Below are 19,966 nucleotides of genomic sequence, written 5' to 3'. Positions count from 1 at the left end.
TTTTGTAATGGAAAGTAAACGATTTTTTACTTTCATGTATATATTTTGTGCATAAATTGAATTCTTTAAATATTGTATAATATTTTCTTTAGGTAAAGTACGCTTGATTTTTGGATTTATGTTACCGTCTACCTTTGTATTTTTTATACATTATTTGTATGTAGGTACTAATATTATTCTCTTATTTACTATAGAATCATGTCCTGGAATAACGTTTATTGAATGCATTTCATTTAATATTTTAAATATTTTATAGTGTTTTAGTTATGTGATCTCTAAGAGTGAGAGTGAGTGAATTAATTTTCTCGGAGCACGCGACGATCGTAAAGGTCGACGAAACGGCTGATCGCTTTCTAGTCGTTACATGATATGCAAACTCGGCATCGGTTGATATATAGTCGGCTTCTATGGAAAGTTGTTGTGCCTGGATTATGTTACACGAAATATTGTTATGCGTACAAGAAATGCTATACTGATTTCGAAACGTTACATGTTTCATTTACACTTACCAACACACAAACTTGATTCACAACTCGATTGCATTCATGATTTATTATTTTTAGCAGTAGAGTTGAGATGGTCTTTTTAGACTTGTGTTTGAATTAAGAATTGTTGCATGGACCAATAACAACAAATGAGGAAATAACATCGCGATATATGTATTGTAATTAAATTAACGACGGCCTTACGGGAACGGTCTTAGATAATCTCGTGAAGTGCACATAATTCACTGAGTGAATTAACATTCCAGGAATTATCAACGTATTACACGAAACGCACTCCGTTAATGAAAACGAGATATAAACGAGTACAACAATTTCAGATTCAGTTGTTAATGCTCGCATCACTCGCACTAATTATTTCCGCGGCTACCGTAATCCGTAACGGGGTTCGTGTGTGTTTCATGCGCCATATTATTTGCATTTTTTCAACTTTGCATTCGAAAAGTTTGCAGTTGTTAAAAGTTATGAGGCTCGTAAAGTCGTTCGGTGGAATGCTGCGTCGCTCGCTCCTGCGAAATGAATATTTTCGGGGTCGTTCGTAAATTCATTTTTGGGACGCGCTTTTCAAGCCGCCATTGAGGAAATTATTTTATGTTGCTTTATTGCTTGGCGCGTCACGATATTCTGTTTGATTTTTCGAAATTGTTTTTTTTTTTTTTGGTTTTCAATTTAATTATAATGAAGTCTTTAGAGTTCATTAATATATTAACATTAGAGGAAGACATTAGAGCATATGACAAGCTGGTAATATTGCAATTTTAACTTGAATTTATAATGTTGTAATTGCCTGTAATTAAAGGTACAGAAAACCATGTATGTAGCAAGCTTTACAAAAATGTTAACTGTGTTATTTGTTGGAAATTCTTTATTAATAAACAAATAAATGAATGAATAGTCCAATCGTCTGGTACATTCGATGCCATAAATTGATACGTGCACGCACATAGATTTTGAACTTGACTTTGTGATATTGTTTATATAGCAGAAAATCAAATTCTTAAAAATAAAATACTTGAAATGCTGTGTATGGCCGCTTAATTAAATTTAATAAGATTTTTTTGCTATAATACGTTTTTGTAACTGTTTTCATAGTATTCTTTTCATAGTTTACTTATCTTGAACTTTTAATCAAAAATGTTGGACGTATTGTTATTTTTTGGGATCCAATTTAGATAGTTATATTATTGTCTTAAATAATACAACAAATTAATACAGTAAACTTCACAACTCCAATGGTTATTAATTATACCGACTTGAAAAAGGGAACATTTCAAATAATTTATACTACATTTTTTAATTAAAACATGATATTAAATTCGTCAAGTACCTATATTCTATATCATTCTATTACTAGATTTGTAAAAATATGTTTCCGATTTAGTAATAAGCTGGCACTCCTATTGAGTACTAAGTCGTATTACGAGCCAGCTTTCCATACAAGCCTTTCTCTATTACGTAACCTATTGGTCCCTGATAAGCATACATGTCAATAATAATTACTGTTTGTATTACGGTATTTCGCTGTAATTTGTGTTCGTTCTGGTCTCATTGAAGTGGCTTTGGGTGGTTGTAATGTTAGATCTCTCTCTATTTTTGTATGATGTTTACTGGCACTAATTTAATGCACTACACGACTTCAACATTCCTTATAGTTCAGTACTCCTAATTAATTAGATAATTAAATGATCTAATTCCATACATTTGTTTATTCAAACAATATTCTATTGCAATAAAAAAAAATTGACCCCTAAAAGCACGACTCATTCTTAACTCGCCTATAGCTTCATACGAATTGCGACATTCAATATTCGTTATGATGAAAGTCAGATGGCATTAACGAGCTAGCAATTATGCATATGCTAAACAGAATTGGAAACTACGAAGAGAGCATTGCGGCACAATCGAATTTCACATTTGTCCCTATGTATATAAAAGTTATATTTTTATGGCACTCGCGCATGGGCTCTGTTGGTTAGGTATTATAGCAGTTTAATCGAGAGAGAGGCATGAGTCAACGTCACTTTCACTGCAACCCTGCTCAAAGTGCATACACGGTGCGTTTATTAAGCAATAATAAAGATCTTGACTAGTACTTTTATATTATGTCGTGTGGAAAATGAGAGATGTACAGATAATAATTTAATCAATAAAATTATTATAATTTTTGAACTTACGAACGTTAATTTACGCCAGTATTGTACGTACATATAATAACTAGCTGTAACCCGAGGCGTCACTCGCGTACTACCCGGGTAAAAAGTAGCCTATGTACTAATCCAGGGTGTAATCTGCTTCTGTACCAAATTTCATACAGATATGATAAGCTATTTTCACGTGAAAGAGTAACAAACATCCAAAACCAAACTATCCAAACTTACAAACTTTCACGTTTATAATATTAGTAGGATATGTGATATATGTTGATATGACTGTAGAAGGTATAAATTATAATGCATCTACTTTTTTTCCTTAATTAAATACATTAGTTTGGACTTGCTAATTGTTATGTAAAACAATTCACTCATTATTGTTTGTTTGTTTTAGGTATGTTTCTTGAAAGTTTTAGTCCTCGTCACCGTGTGATGGTAAGTTATGTGTTAAAAGAAGATTTAATTTTATATTTTTTACTTACATGTAATCTTTACGATTTTGATACTATTACATTTTCAAATTGGAGCACCTAGGCTTTTGAATCTAGGAGGTTTTACTAAAGTTGTCTCGCGGTTTAATCCACTATGTTACGGCATATAATTTTTTAGACCGCTAGGAAAGTAAACAACGGTTTAATTACGAAGCGATTAGGGCTGTAGAGCTTTCCTGTGCATCGATGCCGGCGATAGTCGTATGGTTCGAGGCGGCACTCCCACTAGGCTATTGCGGCCGCGGCCGAGTCGCGCTCATTCACTTCAGTCTACAGACGACTGCGGCGACGTACGCACGTGTCACTCTGCTCGCCTCCGATGTTAGTTTACGATTACGACATCGCGTTTCAAGTGGGACTTTTGCCGTGACAGTGAAAATTATTTTTTTCTAATATGGGTTAAACTTACGCTTCGACGATATGAGTCCGGGTGAGCGCGCCGCCCTTGGGCGTCGCGAACACCCTCGCCCTCACTACGCTGCCACCGCACCGGGATTTCCGCCACCATATTACCCACCTTATGGAATGCCACATCCGAACGCTTGGCTAGGAGCTCCCCTTATATCCATGGCAGGGCGCATGCAACAGCAGAGGAATACGCCTGTGTCAAAGCTTGCCATGCACGCTCAAGGCGCACCCCTTATCATACAAAATAGACACGATCGACGAAAGTTCACTACCGTCCCTGAGCAACGTAACCATCGACCAAACGGGATTTCGGAACATATTACCAGAGACAATTGTGAAGTGTCCGAAGGATCTAGGCCGCGAAATCAACAACAGCAGTCGCGTTCTAATCGAAATGGACGCAACAATAACACGGACGCGGTCAGCGTTGCTAGCGATGAAAGTTCCGGCTCGACAAATTCAGAAACCATGTTGCCACGGATAATTAAACCTAGAAAACGGCGTAAAAAAGACAGAAAACCGAATAACATAGTCCCGCACGATATCTCCAATGCCGGACTGGAACTGGGTGAAGTTGATCATTGCACTATTACAAATATGGGATCTGCGTCGCACTACGAGGAATCTTATTGCCGAGAGGTGTCATTACCGTATCGTTTAGACGTGAAAGTACTAGATTACCCGGATCCAGTGCCCGAGACTTATAGAGTGACAGCATTAGGTGAGGCATTAGAGGCTACGCGTTTTGGCCTTAAGGAGGCTGTTTCACCCTCTGAATCAGCTGTTAGTTCTTGTCAGTGTCGGTATTGTGACCCTGTCGGTCAAATTTGGGACGCTGACTCTATTGCGCACTTTTTGGATGAAAATTCTAGTGGCGACTTTCCTCCTACAAAATTAGAGGAATCGATGAAAGTTGTTGGGCCACTTGGAAGACGAGGTGCGGATACTATATTGCGGCGCAGTTGGAGCGATCCGTCCGCGCGAATGCCGGAAAAAAGAGAAATGAATAATAACGACACATTATCGGCCCCTAATTTATATTCATTATTTCCACCGGCCAGAAGAACTAGTTCCTCAGAACCACGATCACCGCTCGCTTTGGAAATATCGTCCGAAATCGTCACGTCGATGAATGGACATCGTGACCTGGAAATCAAATTATTTTCGACCTCGCCCACGGCTACAAACACGGAGCGCCGTTCGTTTTTCGACGATAAAAGTGGAAGTGTTGTTAACAGATGTACGATTAAAGATAACGAAACAAAATTGAACAGTGTGGTGAACAGTGACAGAGTCGTATCTAGTGCGAACAGCATAAAGAGTGAGAATGTGGATTCGGGGTGTTCGCCGGCATACGTTACCGGCGAGACCTCTCGCAACATTTGTGATTTAGCCTTAGTTTCTGCCTGAACTCCTTGTGATCTTTGTATAAATAATGTTAATTGGATGCGTGCTTGTAAGTCCAGAGGGCTCTACGCTCGCCATTTGAGCTGGACTCAAATCGTCACAGCGAGAGGCATGCACGGAGCGTCTCAACACGACCCAATATATTGAGATCTCCGATTCGGTTTCCTGTAGATTTTATAATTAATTTATTTTTAACAATAGCGTAGGAAACTGACATGGAACTTTGTCTGGTTGCGTAGGTATGCGTTAAGAAACAATATGATAAGTGGGTGAAAATGTATTTTCAAATGTAAAGTTTTCTAACGTCGTAGATGCCATGACTCGTGCGCAATTAGCGTTCACACTACTGACACCATTGCGCGAGTATTGCGGTTTCCCGCGGTTTTCACCGCGCCCCGTTCCGGGTGGCGCCTCGCGCACACCGGTTCATACGGCTAATAACTTTTTCATTGCTTCACGCGGCTCACATTGCGCATAAATGCTTTCATCGTACAATACAGTCATCTCTATTATATTTTCATTTAACGTTTCATTGTTTGTACATAATTCACTTATTTTAATGTGTACCACGAACCTCTTACAGTGTATGGTGTTTAACACGAACAAATATGCCCTTTTAAGTTATGATGTCAACATCCATCATTTATCCCATAAATTACCGTATTTGAATATTGCCCAAACATCATTGTTATCACGCTTCATAATACATCGATCAATCTTATTAAAATTCATAACAATTTCATAAACATTTACCACGTAACAACTTTACTCTATCAATCTGGTCATAATCATCAATCAAGCGTTATAGAATATTCATAAGCACCGCAACAATTACTTGTCTGTCGCAACTTGCTGATATTTTCAACATTTATGACAAAGTGTACGACGGAGATAAGGCGTTAGTTTAATATATGATACGTTTTTTTCTTTACACGTCTCGTTATCAGTATTTGTTAAACAAACATGTAGGTTATTCACTCCAGTATTTCCGATTACGATAAATATTTCTACTAACAAATACATGACTATTTTATAGATTCTTCGTGTCATTACCATTCGATGTAAGTTTACATTGAGTCACTGCATTTATAAACAACCGAATGAAGAGTCTGTATTTATATTCTTGACTCTTCTCTTGTGGGTCCAATGCTTTAATGCATGCCAGACTAAGTTCCATAATAATGTAGATAATGTGAATATAACTAAGTTATACGTGAATTGTACCCCGTACTATCGTTGGGTTTTACGCTCCATGGTATGTTGTTCTTACATTTTTATTTTAGCATTGCGTTGTTTGCTTATTGCTCCGCGCGTGCGTGGGATTACATGATATATCTTTTCTCTATTTTTTCTTTACGATAGGCTCGACGTAGACGAGAAGTTATAGCAGTTTGTTATCTATAAAAATTCTAACCTTAATGCATATTAGTGTGAATGCGTCTTTGATTTATTTACGACTAGTGTTATCGCTTAATAAACCGGTCGCTAGCAGACTGTCGGCTCGTTTTCGAGTCTCTGAATCTAAGTGTTTTTATTTTTTCGTCGAAACTTTATTACGATTTGAATACGTTATACGCGAAATATAGCTTATTTCGACGTCGAGCCTTCATTTCGTGGGATCAAGGAGGCGAACGCAATTCGCAGTTGTAAAACTCAGCGATACATGCAGTGTAATTTTAAAACATAGGCTATGTTTAACTTACTGAGTGAATGCATTTTATACATACAATTATATAGGTTTACAATTTTGTTTGTGTACGTCGTGAAGCACGAGTTACACGCTTGCACACTATTTTTGTACAATAAAAACCATCATGCCCTGATATGTTTTGTTTTATTTTAGTGACTGATGTAATTGAGCACTTGTACGTGTCAAGTTCAATCGTACATATTTTTTCCTTTTTGTGCTAAGAAAAATATATGATTGTATTTTTTGTTGATTTACAATATTGTTCATACTTCGACGACGAAAATAAGAATTTTTACATCACTAATGTTGCGGGCTGACCGTGATAACGGTAAGATAATATTATCATATTTGAAAATTTTTATCAGTCTGTTTTGGTCGATTTTGCATCATCATTTGCTATCTGAATCCATATAATACCTATATATATTTTTTTGTCTAAGGTCTTCAAATTCAAACCTTAAATGCAAAATTGCTTCAATGTTATTCCACACACGTAGTTTCTAAAATAAAGATTATTATCATACGAAAAGCGATTTTAATGAGCCTATAAAAGTTTAAGAATTCTCTAGTTGTTTTGTAAACAGTGTTGCGTTTACGTAACTCGCAAACTCGACTTTCAATTGTGCTCGAACACCTTTTAGTTGCGCTGTTGTATTGTTAAATACTTGTTGACAAACCAGCGTTTACCGATTATACCTAGTTGGCGTATCGATAAATAACTAAAGAGAATTATATTAACCTAATAGGGTGAATATAATAAATAAGTCGTATGGAAAAATTTGGTGCCGTTGTAGGTACATACATGACACACAACTTTATATATTCGTCGAGTGAAGATTTAGTTTTGTTTTTAAATCGATCATCACTGGTCGTAGCAATAATGTCCATTAGTCGAAAACTTAATACAATAGTTTCTTTCTAATCATCCACAAAACATATTTGTTCGTTTGAGATAATTTTTCTATATGATATATGGACCTTGATACAAATGAGAATTAATTATATTACTTAACACTTAATTAAAAGCAATGGACCGTTGCAGAACGGGTTCCAAGCGATTGTAGCGTTTCGTATACATTAATTGTTATTACAACACGAAAATATTCCGAACAAATGGTGTTTGTTCAACATTTATGTACACTACTTTGTCTTAGCAAGGACATTCTTGGTCAATGTCATGATGGTTGTTTGCTCTCCGATTTTATGGCCGTTCAGAAACTCTAGTCGTTAATTCGTCTTCCTTATTCCCTCACTAATTAAGTTTCTATAATTTTCTGTTTTTGTTTCCTGGACGCTGTCAATTTAGGAACACTATATGTACTTCCACAGACTAAGGGTTTATGTTTGACTTTTGACAGCGCGTCTTAAGTTTGTGGGTCACTCTAAGTAGGGAAGCTAAAATTTAGGTTTTTAGAACAACGTGTGTTAAAACGGACCGACTGCCGCGATTGCTTTCGTTTTTAAACGTTTGCTAGATTTATGGGTCTGTTGTGTTGGAATTTATTGTAAATATCGTAATATATTAATGGTTTCGTTTTTCATCACTAGAGTATAATGAGGTAGGAACTAAATTCCTTATAACTAGCTAGTCTCCGGCTTCACCCGTGGTACATGTAGCCTATAGTATTCGGGGATCACGTACATGGACAACGATAAAAAAAATTTTGAACTCGGTGTAGTAGTTCCCGTGGTTAGTGCGTTTACTTGAACGAAACCGGAAACTAATAAAAAAAATATTAATAGATTTATATGGTTAGTATAGATATAATCCAAATTTATATACTCTTTTAGTTAGTTAGAAGTCAGTGAGACATTAAAACCGATATTGATTAATTAATTCTTTATATATCGCAATAAAGATTATTATTAACATGATGTATTGAGTATATAAGATGAATCATTGTTATTTTCACTAAGCCACTTTATGGACTTGTTTGTGAATTTCAGATCTCGATTCGTGAACGATTTCGACCTTCAGACGAATAACTTTTTCATTTGACCTTTCGATACAAGGACAAGATAATTTGTTGTCATGTAGCATTGGGATTTGACGTGATTATGTTCGATGACTGGTTCGGTAGTGTTACGGATTTATCACTATGAAGTAATGACGTTCTGGCATTTAAATTCTAAGTTGCTAGACGCTCGTCGCGGCTGCGCTCGGGTTGACCCGGAGTAGTAACAAAATAAATAAATTAATAATAAATAAATAAATTTAGCCTATTACTCTCACAGAAAACGTAGCTTTCTGTTGGTCAAATGGTTTTTAAAATTCAACTCATTGCACGCCTCAGCTTCGCACGGGTAGTCAATTATCGTAATTGAAATAATATAAACTATCCTGTCTTTAAGGTCGGTGAAAATTGCACATGGTGTGCAAATTTGATTAAAATCGCTTGAATAGTTTAGGGAGTCCATCGCGGACAAACAATGTGACACTTCATTTATATATATTAAGATTCAGAGTAGAGCCACCTCTTACAACGTCATAAACTCATATTCATAAAACTTTACCTCTTTGTATTATTTATATGGATATTATATGTTAATTGGTCGTTAACTGTTGTAATATTAAAACTTCCTGCTACGACAGACTTATTGGATGCTAATGTTCCATCTTCAAAGAGGATAAATAAAACAATAAACGTTATGAATACATATAGCTGTATGTATTTAATGTAAATAGAGTCGGTTAAACTGTAAGTCAAGATTTTCTATTAGTTAACATATTATCTAGTATAAGTACATGTTATCTTGACCGTCGACAGGAAGATGACCTTAACTATGTTAGCATAGTTCTTTGATTTCCAGGAACCATGTACAAAATTTTTAAAACGAATTTTTACGTCTAATCTACGTACTGAAGTTTCCTATCAATTGCATATAAAAATTTCGTTATCTGTGGTTGTTTTATGTCATATAGATTGAGCCTAGTAATTGATCCTAATTGTCTACGCGGTGATGTGGCACGATTACCATATGTCATCTTGTTAATGGTTGGAATAAATACGTCAACTGGCCCTATTTAGGACAGAACCTTAATCTTTGACCTCTCGTACGTTAGTTGTACTTACAACGCAAAATGCCATGTAATTTATACTATACAATTATTATCTAGCATGGCATGGTTTTCTTATATGAATACACCTTGAATCAATGTTTCTCGGAAACCACTGCTATAAATGTCGCATTTAATAATCTAGGCTTTGAATATCAATTACGACAGAAATCAATCAAAATCTATAGAATCAACTAGTGATATGTTTAAAAACGTACTGTTTTTGTTTACCAATATTCCTTTATCAGATTGCTTATTGAGTCTTTATTTAATTTGATCAAAAATATATCAAACAAAACACTCACTGAAAATGTATTCATAATACATACATATACAGAATATAAAAGCATAAAACAGTAGCAGTAGATGCGAAACAGTTTACAGAGCACGTGGCGACTGCCGACCTTGCGGCTAACACGACAATGTAAACATTATGGGAGAATTGTTTGAATACAGCTGGCTACCGTCGTGTTTGCACAATGCACTTCTATAGAAACGTTAAATGTTCTATAGCTCTAATAATAACTTTATGGGATTTGAAAATCGATCAGCCGCAGCAATGGATTTCTTCAATCACAGCGTGGTTGATTACGATTCTCAAATGGCAAAATTGTTACGTACCTGATTCATTTTTTTGGAACACGCGGGCATTTGAAAGGAACACGTAATTGAATATTTGATTTTTGTAGACGAGATTTATATGAAAATTTTTGAGTCAACTATCGGTTTATTTATTTACATCATTCCTGTTTTTGCAATGTATTAGTGTCATAAAAAATAAAATAAGATAAGAGTGATAAGGAAAAATAACTAAAGCTTATCTTTGAAGCAATCAAAATAACGCAGTTCTTGTAATTGTGTTTCACGAATCGATAAGGCTCCTAGAATTGTCTTAATACAATATTCGATCGGTTTGTAAGTGATTCAAATGACTACCGAATATTTATAATTATTATATACATTATATAATTAACATATTATTTGCGAGGTCGCTTATGTCATTGATGTTTAGTTTCGTAACAGAAGGCCTAATAAATGCATGTATTAGTTTACTAATTGCCACATTAGAAGATTTTATAAACACAAAATTAAATAATGCGCCGGTAGAATAAACCTTGACTCTTTATTTAATCGTCGTATTAACATATTATATAAAAATGTCAAAGTCTTTAACTGTGTGAATAATTTTATATCAACGTTAATTTCTTAATTATGTGCACGTCTGATGATTATATTATAATTATCACCAGATGTGCATTCATACTTCTATATTATTCATAAATGCTTTATTAAATAGGAATTTGTAACATTTAAAGCGGTCGCGTGTAATAAAAGCGTTAGATTAAATTATCATCATCATCATCATCAGCCCATATATGTTCCCACTGCTGGGACACAGGCCTCCTATGAGGGTTCAGGCCATAATCCACCACGCTGGCCAAGTGCGGGTTGGCGATTCAATCAGATTAAATTATAACATTCAGTAAAAGATACACGTTTGATTTCCGAAGATATAACTTAATCCACTCGGCCCTCTCCGACGGCCGTTTCTCTTTATATAGGTTTGTCGCATAAATCGGCCGCAAGTTTATTCATAGAGCAATGTCTAAATGCAGGCAGGGTTAGTTTTCATCACAACGACAGGAGGCGGGGTAGAAAGCTGACTAGTTTCCGTTCTCAAGTTTCACCTGCGCTTTCACTTGCGAAAACATCGCAGCGCTGTAAGCGATAAATGTTATTGAGGCGATTTACGTATGTTAGCCAATATTACAAATCGTCATATGGAGGTAAGCTTTTTAGTTGATATCAATTGTTAAACAGTTGTAGAATTTTCGTTGCTTTGTCTAAATTTATGCGTGTTTTATTAACACTCAATTTGTCTCTCGACACTGTTAACTCTCCATAAATCTCGGGATTCGGCTATTTTCATAGCAAATTTCAGTGAAACCAATTTATCGTAGACGCGCGTAGGCATAGTTAAGATTGCGTACTGGTATATCATTTCAATGTTGGCTTGTTAAAAGGCAAATATTTTTATTTGCACGAAGATTTATGCTCATATTCATTCAACTCGTGGGAAATGTAATTTGAATCTTCACACTTAAGTATCACAAATTATATATAATGTTGACAATTATAAATTCATTCGATTCCACACTCGGTGGGTTGTAAAGATAGGTTATATAAAGCTGTGGTTATAAAACATTAAATCATTTTTAAGGCTCTATTATTAATATGGCAAACTTAAAGCTAAATAATATTCACATTGGTATGATAAATGGGATGTCAACATTTCGCCTTTAAATTACGAGTTGCCACTACAGTTGTAAGCCATAAAATAAACAGGTTTAAAAGGAGTAAAGTATATTTAATAAATTGTTAATTTAATAATTATATTTAATCATCAGAATCTGTCATAATTCTAATTACGAGTATTTGTTATGTTAATAAGTTATAAAAAGTTTTGGGAATTCTGATCTAATTTCTTTTGGTGCAACTAGCTTCGAAAAATGACATATGATCGTAATAGCGGAATTTTCATTCAAATAAAATCAGTTAATTTTTCAATACATAAGAGCAGTCTGCACGCAGCGCGGCGTGTTTGAACGCAACGTATTATCTCCATTTGTCAAACTGAAAGCCATATTTTTGTTTAGCCGTAAGGACGACTGGCGGTCAGAGCAATATTCTAATTTAAAGCGACGTAATGGCTAAATGCAGCACTGGGTCGACGCACGGAGCATCGAAGAGGTCTTTGGTAAGGATTTGATAGTAATGAATTAGATTTAGGCGTCGGCCATTCTGCTATCTGATTTTGAACGGATGCCAATATAAACACCGCGTCTGTGAAGTGGTGCGGCGATGTGTTGAAAATTTTCAACTGATTCGGGTTTTTCAAAGCACCCGCCCAGGAAATCGATTGCAAATTTTGGATTCCTTTTAATTTATGGCATTCCTAGTTTAATCTTTATACATTATCGGGGATATTTCAAGAATGCAGACGGAACTAGAACGGGGGATTTTGTGTATTAATTAAAAGGATTAAAGGCAGCAGTGTGCGTCAATGTGTTTATCATTGAACCTCTCGAAAAGTACACGCGACTATGACACTTAAAAGATTTTCTAGCAGTGCTCTCGAGTCGTATTTTTGTCTTTTTACGTGGAATTATTACCTCTCGGGCTTGTATGTTTATGTGTGTTCTTATAAACCTTTTAAAGGATCTTAAATGTTATTCACTAAATGTACTCGCTCATCAGCCGATACGACTTATCGTCGACTTTGATCTGGACATTTAAATGTTTAATTGCTGTATTTAGAGATAACGCATTTATCTAGCGAATGATATTTTTATCTTAATACGCTTATCAGTTCACATTGTTTGCGTCTAAATCACTACAAGTAGCACTTAATGGATTTTTAAAAACTTTTGACTGATTTCAAAGTCGAGATTATTGAAATGTTTACTGAATTATCACGTAGGTACGTATACACGTACTACGCATTTGTTCTTTCGTAATAAAATTAAATCATCTTGGTATGCTTGAAAACACATGTTCTAACACGTTTTACGACAGATATCGCGAGTGAATATTCTCGAGTGTTATCCACGCTTTTACTCCTTATAAAACAATTTTGTTTAGTCATCTAATGAAGTATTCAGAGCTGAATGCAATCTGCTCTGGTCGCGTAGGTACAATCCGGTCCGGCCAACGAATGGGCGCGTACCTTTAAACTATTTATTACTCGTCACTTCGTGAATATTAAACTATTTGATTTATTTTTAAAATGTATCTCTAATCGTGATTTGAAGTGTTTATTATATTTCCCGCTCGTCACGATCGCGCGCATTTATTTGCCTAGCGTTCGCTTCGATTTGTTTACGATACATCGAATCAACCGTTCGGGTTTATAGTTTTTTGATGTTGGCTGTAAAATTTACATTTACATAGACCCTTCAGTTAGAATGGCATTTGAATGTTAATTCAACGTCAACCTATATAAACTTATCCGTGAACGGCTCATTATGTGGCCGTTCAACTTTTCTCATTCGCATTAGGTACTCTTTCGTTGTTTCGCGTTTAATTTTAAAATTACTCGGCAATTCGTTAATGACAGCTCACGTATAATTTGCCTTTACAAGTTTTTCGGTTAAATAATTGCATTGTGAACAAGGAGCTGAGATGTTAATGACTCCGGAGTGAGGTTCATTTTAATTATGAAGATGAACTTTTGTTATTTTTTTTTCCGAAACAGCTTGAATTATTAGCTGCCTCCTACGATTTTGTGTTCGCATAAACGCGTGTTATTTATGATAATTCGTAATGCATGAATATTAATGTGACTTTATTTTTAAAAGAAACAATATGTTGTATTGTGAATTGAATGAAACGCTTTATAATTTAACCTCTTTTTCATTATGAGGTTTGAGTAGAGGATAGTTAAAAAAAACGTTCAATGTCAACCAATATCATTGACATTTTGTTTTTAATACTTTTGTGTTACGAATACCATTTAGTAACATAAATTTGTATTTTTTTTTTTTACTTGTACAGTATTGCTGCAGCGCGTAAATTTCAACAGTTAGGTATTTATACCCATTTTAGGTAAACCTATGATTTTTAATTTATATTATGTGAAGTATTATTTCAGTCTTGACACTATTCTAGATCTTTGTGTGACATTATTTCAATTATTTAAATACGTTTTATATTTTAGTATAAAAATTATTTATAAACATATAATGTGTTAGCGTCTTAGTTATAGATTGTAATAAAACAACTTTAAATATCATAGAGTATGAATAACATTATATATTCAAAATATTCTTTATATTTTATTGACTAAATTATCAGATAAAAATCAGTCTCGTTAATCACTAAAGCGGCCGTGACCACGTTATAAATATTCCAATCCTTAACATTAATTAACTGCATCAGTAGCATCATTAACATTATAAGTCGTACATATGATAGTGGATATACAACAGCGACATTTATCATCAAAATTCATTTAGGTATATTGTAACAGAAATAAACATATTTGCATTGAAATAAAGACTGTATTAATACATTGTAATTTCACATTCGAATCACGTAAGTATATAAAAAATAGCGAACGCTCCTATGGCATGTTTCATGATTTGTTGAAAACGCTTCACGTCCTTGAGAATCGTCTACGCATATCTAATATTAAGACAATCGTACTACGGATTCTAAACGAATATTTAGTAATACTATTATTTGGGCAAGTACTCGCACGCAAGTTTAATCTGTCACACTAATGTGAACAGACAATATTAATTGCGCGCACTGCGATACATCACATTCTAATACGGGTTTATTATATGTTCATTATTTATTATCATACGTCCGTGTAACAGTAGGTGGTGTGATCTTATAATTCTCTCCGAGCGGGTTTGTATGGGCGCGGACGGATGAAGCTGTTGCTTCTGAGATGGGGAAAGCAGATTGCGTTCCGCAATCTCTATACGCTTGTCTCGTATCGAACGAACGAACGATAACTTTCAGCCTTTTAAGAATGTGAACGTTAATATTGTACTTGCACTGGCTGTCTTTTATGGCGTGTTTTTGAAATTGATTGACAAATTTTATCGTATTGCGACCTTATTAGATCTTCGCGAACCCAAATGTTTATCTTGACTTTTAGCGGAATCAAAGAAATATATTCGAGCGAGAAACTCTTTTTTTTTGGCTAGCTTTTACGTAATCTCTTGAGCATTCGAAATTCCTTGAATCGTGGGTTCTGCGTTTGATCCTTCATCTTTTCTATTGGATTTAAGGTACGCTCGAGGGCGAACGGCATCGAACACAAATAAAACGGTCGCCAAACAATTCTTGAGTGTTGTTTCGGTCAACATTTTCAACCTATTCTAACCCAATTGGATTGTCAATTATTCACGTACGTTAGTAAATTAGTAATTAACGTCAACGACCGTTTAAACTGATATTTTATGATATCATTACCTGCAGGTCGTTGAACGCCGGATTTAATTCGTGAAACCATTACATAAGCCCGCCCTACTGGCGGCTTAATTAAATTATCGTTAATATGACGTGCGCTCCAAATTCCCTTATCATTCTAGTACGTTCGATGTTTGTTAATCGTTAGCTGGTGGATTTGTTGGACTTCCAAATGTTAACGTGTTCGTAAATATTGTCTATTAAGATACGGATATTTAGTGTGTGGGCGTTTTCCCTTTGGTACTGGAATGATTAGTTTATTCAACACAATATTTAAAATTGTATCCATTTCGACGCTTCTTTATTAATTTGCAAATTTAAAAAGGACTATAATTTTAATAATAATACATATAACGAAGTTCGTATGATCAAATTGGAAAAAAAAATACATCGTATGATGACACACGTGACGTTAATCTAATCCGTCGATAATAGCGTCCGTACAATGAATTCAAAACGCATGTATCATGTTGTACAGTCTAGTTTCATCTTATATAAGTGATTTGAAAGAAAGGACCATTTATTTCAACGCCACGCTATCGTATATTCATACAACTTAAAACTAAAATATGGCACCGAAAAGAACTGCGAGGCATTGTTCAAAATTTTCCATTAGATATTTTTACTAAAACAAATCATCTTGAAATACTAGGTCTAGGCGCGCCCGAGGCAATACAATGCCGGTAAATGCTGAAAATTATTTGTTACACGTTTTTATCTTACCTTTTTTGTTACATTTTAAGATCATTTTCGTTATATCACATGTTTTATCGAAAAAGATGTAGGCGGGTTGAGATCGTTGAAATACTTAAATTGAATCGCTCCGGGCACTGCGTGCTCGACCTATAAAGATTTATCCGATATTTATATTAAATTCTTTCGAAATTACAATCGTGTCTACAACAGAGAATACAATAGAAAAACGTGAACTTGGAATTAATCTGTACTGAATTAATGTCTGTCTTAATAATGCGGCCGATATTTACGCACTAAAACACAGATATTTCAAATTACCAACGTATATAAGTATCGATAAAAAGCTGGTCTGTATAATCAGGGGCTTGTATTATTTGCGGTATTAAGCAAAGATTTGTCTAACAATATTTGCTATATGAAGGCTCGAATAAGTCGAAGCATCCGTATAAATATATTGTGTTGTAGTAAATTGTAAAAAAAAAGCATTTCCTTCGTACGATTGCTCGTCAAGCGTTATATCTCGATATTTTTTTGCGTGAATCAAATTCAAGGCAGACATACTACAAGGCTTCAAAACCACATAAATCACTAGCGCCATTTGTTTTAACCTAAATAGAGGACAGTAAAAATTCCTATAACATTGCAAATTTCGCCCGTACGACGTGTCTAGTCCTTTGCCTCGAATTAGAAGCCTGCTTTATAATTGTAGCAACATTTAAGTGCACTCGAACCCATTGTCTGAAAAGAACACTTAAGCGAGAGTGAAACGAGGTAAGAAATAAAAGACTTGAGGATAAAGTGTGTATAAAAGCCTTGCGGTAGCCAGACGCAAGAAAATCAATGGAGGTTCTTGAATCATCTTATCGATGTTTTTCATTCAAGCTCGCCTTTATTTGTCACTTATTGCGTGTTCTCAGTAGTGTTCCCGTCTATTTACGGGAGTCGCGTTTCTGTTCGATTTGTTTTCATTATCGCCCATATCCTGCGCCGCACAGCGGTGGGATCTTCTTTTTTTTTATGGTTTAATATCTCCCCTGAAAGCTTGGAATGTCGCACTAATGGATAATAAGTTTTTCGAAGATGCAAGATGTTTCATACAACTTTAAAAATTAGTCATCATGATATATGCTGTGGCAAGGAACACGGTGTATTCATTCTAATTGATATTAATTGCCCCTGTTTAGTAATTGATTTAGCGTAGTGCGTCTATATTGCGGTCTATTAAATTGTGTACCTACTATCATGCTTTGAAGCAAAACTATTTCACATTTTGCACATTGAGTTTCTTCCGTAATATAGAATTCATCACAAATTTCCTAGAGCTTTATTTTCATTCTTTTAGCATTAATATATTTTATTTTGTGCTTTTTTCGTAGATCTTGAAAGCATTCACTTTCATCATGCTATTTGGGATCAGATTGTTTTCGAAGCGGCAATTAGCGTCATATCGTAATATTCGGACCTGCTAAGTGCCCGCTCACTACGTCCACGTGTTTCACTTTCTTCTCTATCGCAAGTGTCAGTGTGTGCCTAGTGTGTTATTTTGGCAATAACAAATATTACTTCAAGTTTATTTTCTTTGTTTATTTTGGCCATTTTAAGTACTCTCTCTCCCAAATTTTTATGTGTAGCGATAATTATGTGAAATGTAACAAAATTTGGTTTTTGGATATTTTTTTGCATTTTAACTCAACTTTCATGACTTTTGTGTATTAAGTAATTGTTATGTTTATTAACTATGTAAGTAACTCAATGAACATTATAAAATAAACATTATATGTATTTATCTATTGTATGTTATATATATCCAATAGATACATTTAAGTTTCAGCCGTACAAACAAACATAATTTACAGATAAAGACCGCAAATATCTGAATAATTGACAAGATAGTTGTATAAGGTTTCGTTTTAGTGGGTCAGTGACCATTGAAACTCATATAAAGCCCATATAAGTTATCTATTGTGCAGTGCCTACAGCGGGAATGCCCAGCGATGCGTGCTCAGCTAGGATCGTTTTCCATGTAGGTAATCTCATAACCTCAATTCGTATGACGAGTGTTCGGCTCAGATACTCTAATTTTCTTTATGTTTTGGGTGTGTTTCTTGTATAGTAAGGTTTAATTGGGTGGTTGATGGTGATTTTTGTGTTAATGGATGAACAGTTGATCGTGGCCGAATGTGTATAAATATGAGGGAAGGGCTTTTGTTATTCAAATGTCCTATAAATTAAATTATAAATTTTAAATATTTGACAAAAGTGACGAAACGGTTGAGTGTTTTTAATTTATGATTTAGACATATACAGGAAGTTCGAAAGGTTATCCGTGTATTTTAAGAAAAATAAAATATTTTGCGTGAGCTGAACTCTGAACTTGTCTTATCGTATTAATATACGTTAGATTTTTTTTTTATTTAATGACATATAACTTATTATATAGGTATATTTTTTTTATTTATTTAACGGCGTCATGGGTTTATTGTTATTGCTACATTTGAAAGCATTTCGGTCACCTGTCATCCCACCTCAGCAGTCGAATTTCTTCTACTCTTTCGGTTTCATATGTCTGTGAGATCTATTGATATGATTAAGAACTAAAATATTGTAATGATGGAACTCGGCCTTTGTTAATGATTTTAATAGATGCTTTATAATTTTCTCAATTAACAAAGTATTTTAATGCTATTAAACTGTTATTTTAAATTTATTCTTCTTATGTTTAAAAGGAGCATATAAAGTTTAAATCCATCAAAATTGTTAAGCTCTATTTTGCATACACCCAGTTTCCGGCAATTAAATTATCGATACGATGGATAATTAAACGTATAATAAACGTTTATTTTGTACATGATATAAGTTTAATTATTGTATACAGACACAAATGCAAACATACAGATTAACAACTTCCTCCTTTACAAGTGGCTTCAAAAGTCGCTGCAATTGTTTTGTGCCGCGATAATTACTAAGAACAGTCGGTAAGTAGGCGTGTAGTGAGTCTACGGAACGCCGCCGGCAGCGGTGCGTCGAGATGTCTGCAATGAAGAGGGTTGTGATTTAGTGATTTTTCAGTACACTTACTTGCCGTACATTTAAACCCTCGGTGCGTTATTTGTGACGTCACCTCGGGAAATGTGCCCGCAACGTTGGGATTGTGATGTAGGAAAATTGAAACTTGATTTCGCAATTTGCATTTGCGAATGGAAATTTGGTTAACTTGTAAACTTATTGTGTGTATACGTGTGATATTAGGGCTAGAAAATATTCGTGTTCCGTGTCATTATAGCTGGAGGGGAGTCCGAAATTTTGAAGTTTAGTTTAAATCGAAATAGGTTGGGAATAGGCAGTAAGTTAAATATTAATTTAAACTAGCCGACCCGGCAAACGCTGTTCTGCCTTACTCTTATCATTTAGGGCTATGAAAAATAAATGTTGGCCGATTCTCGGACCTACCCGATGTGCACACAAAATTTCATGAAATTCGGTCCAGCTGTTTCGAAAGGAATATGGTAACTAACATTGTGACACGAGAATTTTATATATGAAGCTATATTAAATGACAATATGTATTGTACAGTTGAAGT

The 19,966-nt window shown here is 34.8% G+C and overlaps 2 protein-coding genes across 5 annotated transcripts in view; both read left to right on the top strand.

Annotated features, from left to right (window-relative positions):
• LOC119836389 (CCR4-NOT transcription complex subunit 6) overlaps positions 1–19,966 on the top strand; it is a 176,845-nt gene that overhangs the window by 20,551 nt on the left and 136,328 nt on the right. The gene's annotated exons all lie outside the window — the stretch shown is intronic.
• On the top strand, positions 3,374–6,782 carry LOC119836416. Its single transcript, XM_038361733.1, has one exon. It carries the CDS (start codon positions 3,565–3,567, stop codon positions 4,960–4,962), a length of 1,398 nt encoding a protein of 465 aa, XP_038217661.1. The 5' UTR covers positions 3,374–3,564; the 3' UTR covers positions 4,963–6,782.

This window comes from Zerene cesonia, chromosome 3, assembly GCF_012273895.1.
Source record: "Zerene cesonia ecotype Mississippi chromosome 3, Zerene_cesonia_1.1, whole genome shotgun sequence".
In the NCBI taxonomy this organism is placed as follows: Eukaryota; Metazoa; Arthropoda; class Insecta; order Lepidoptera; family Pieridae; genus Zerene; species Zerene cesonia.
Note: the sequence above shows the minus strand (reverse complement) of the source record. Positions and strands in the feature narration are given on the sequence as shown.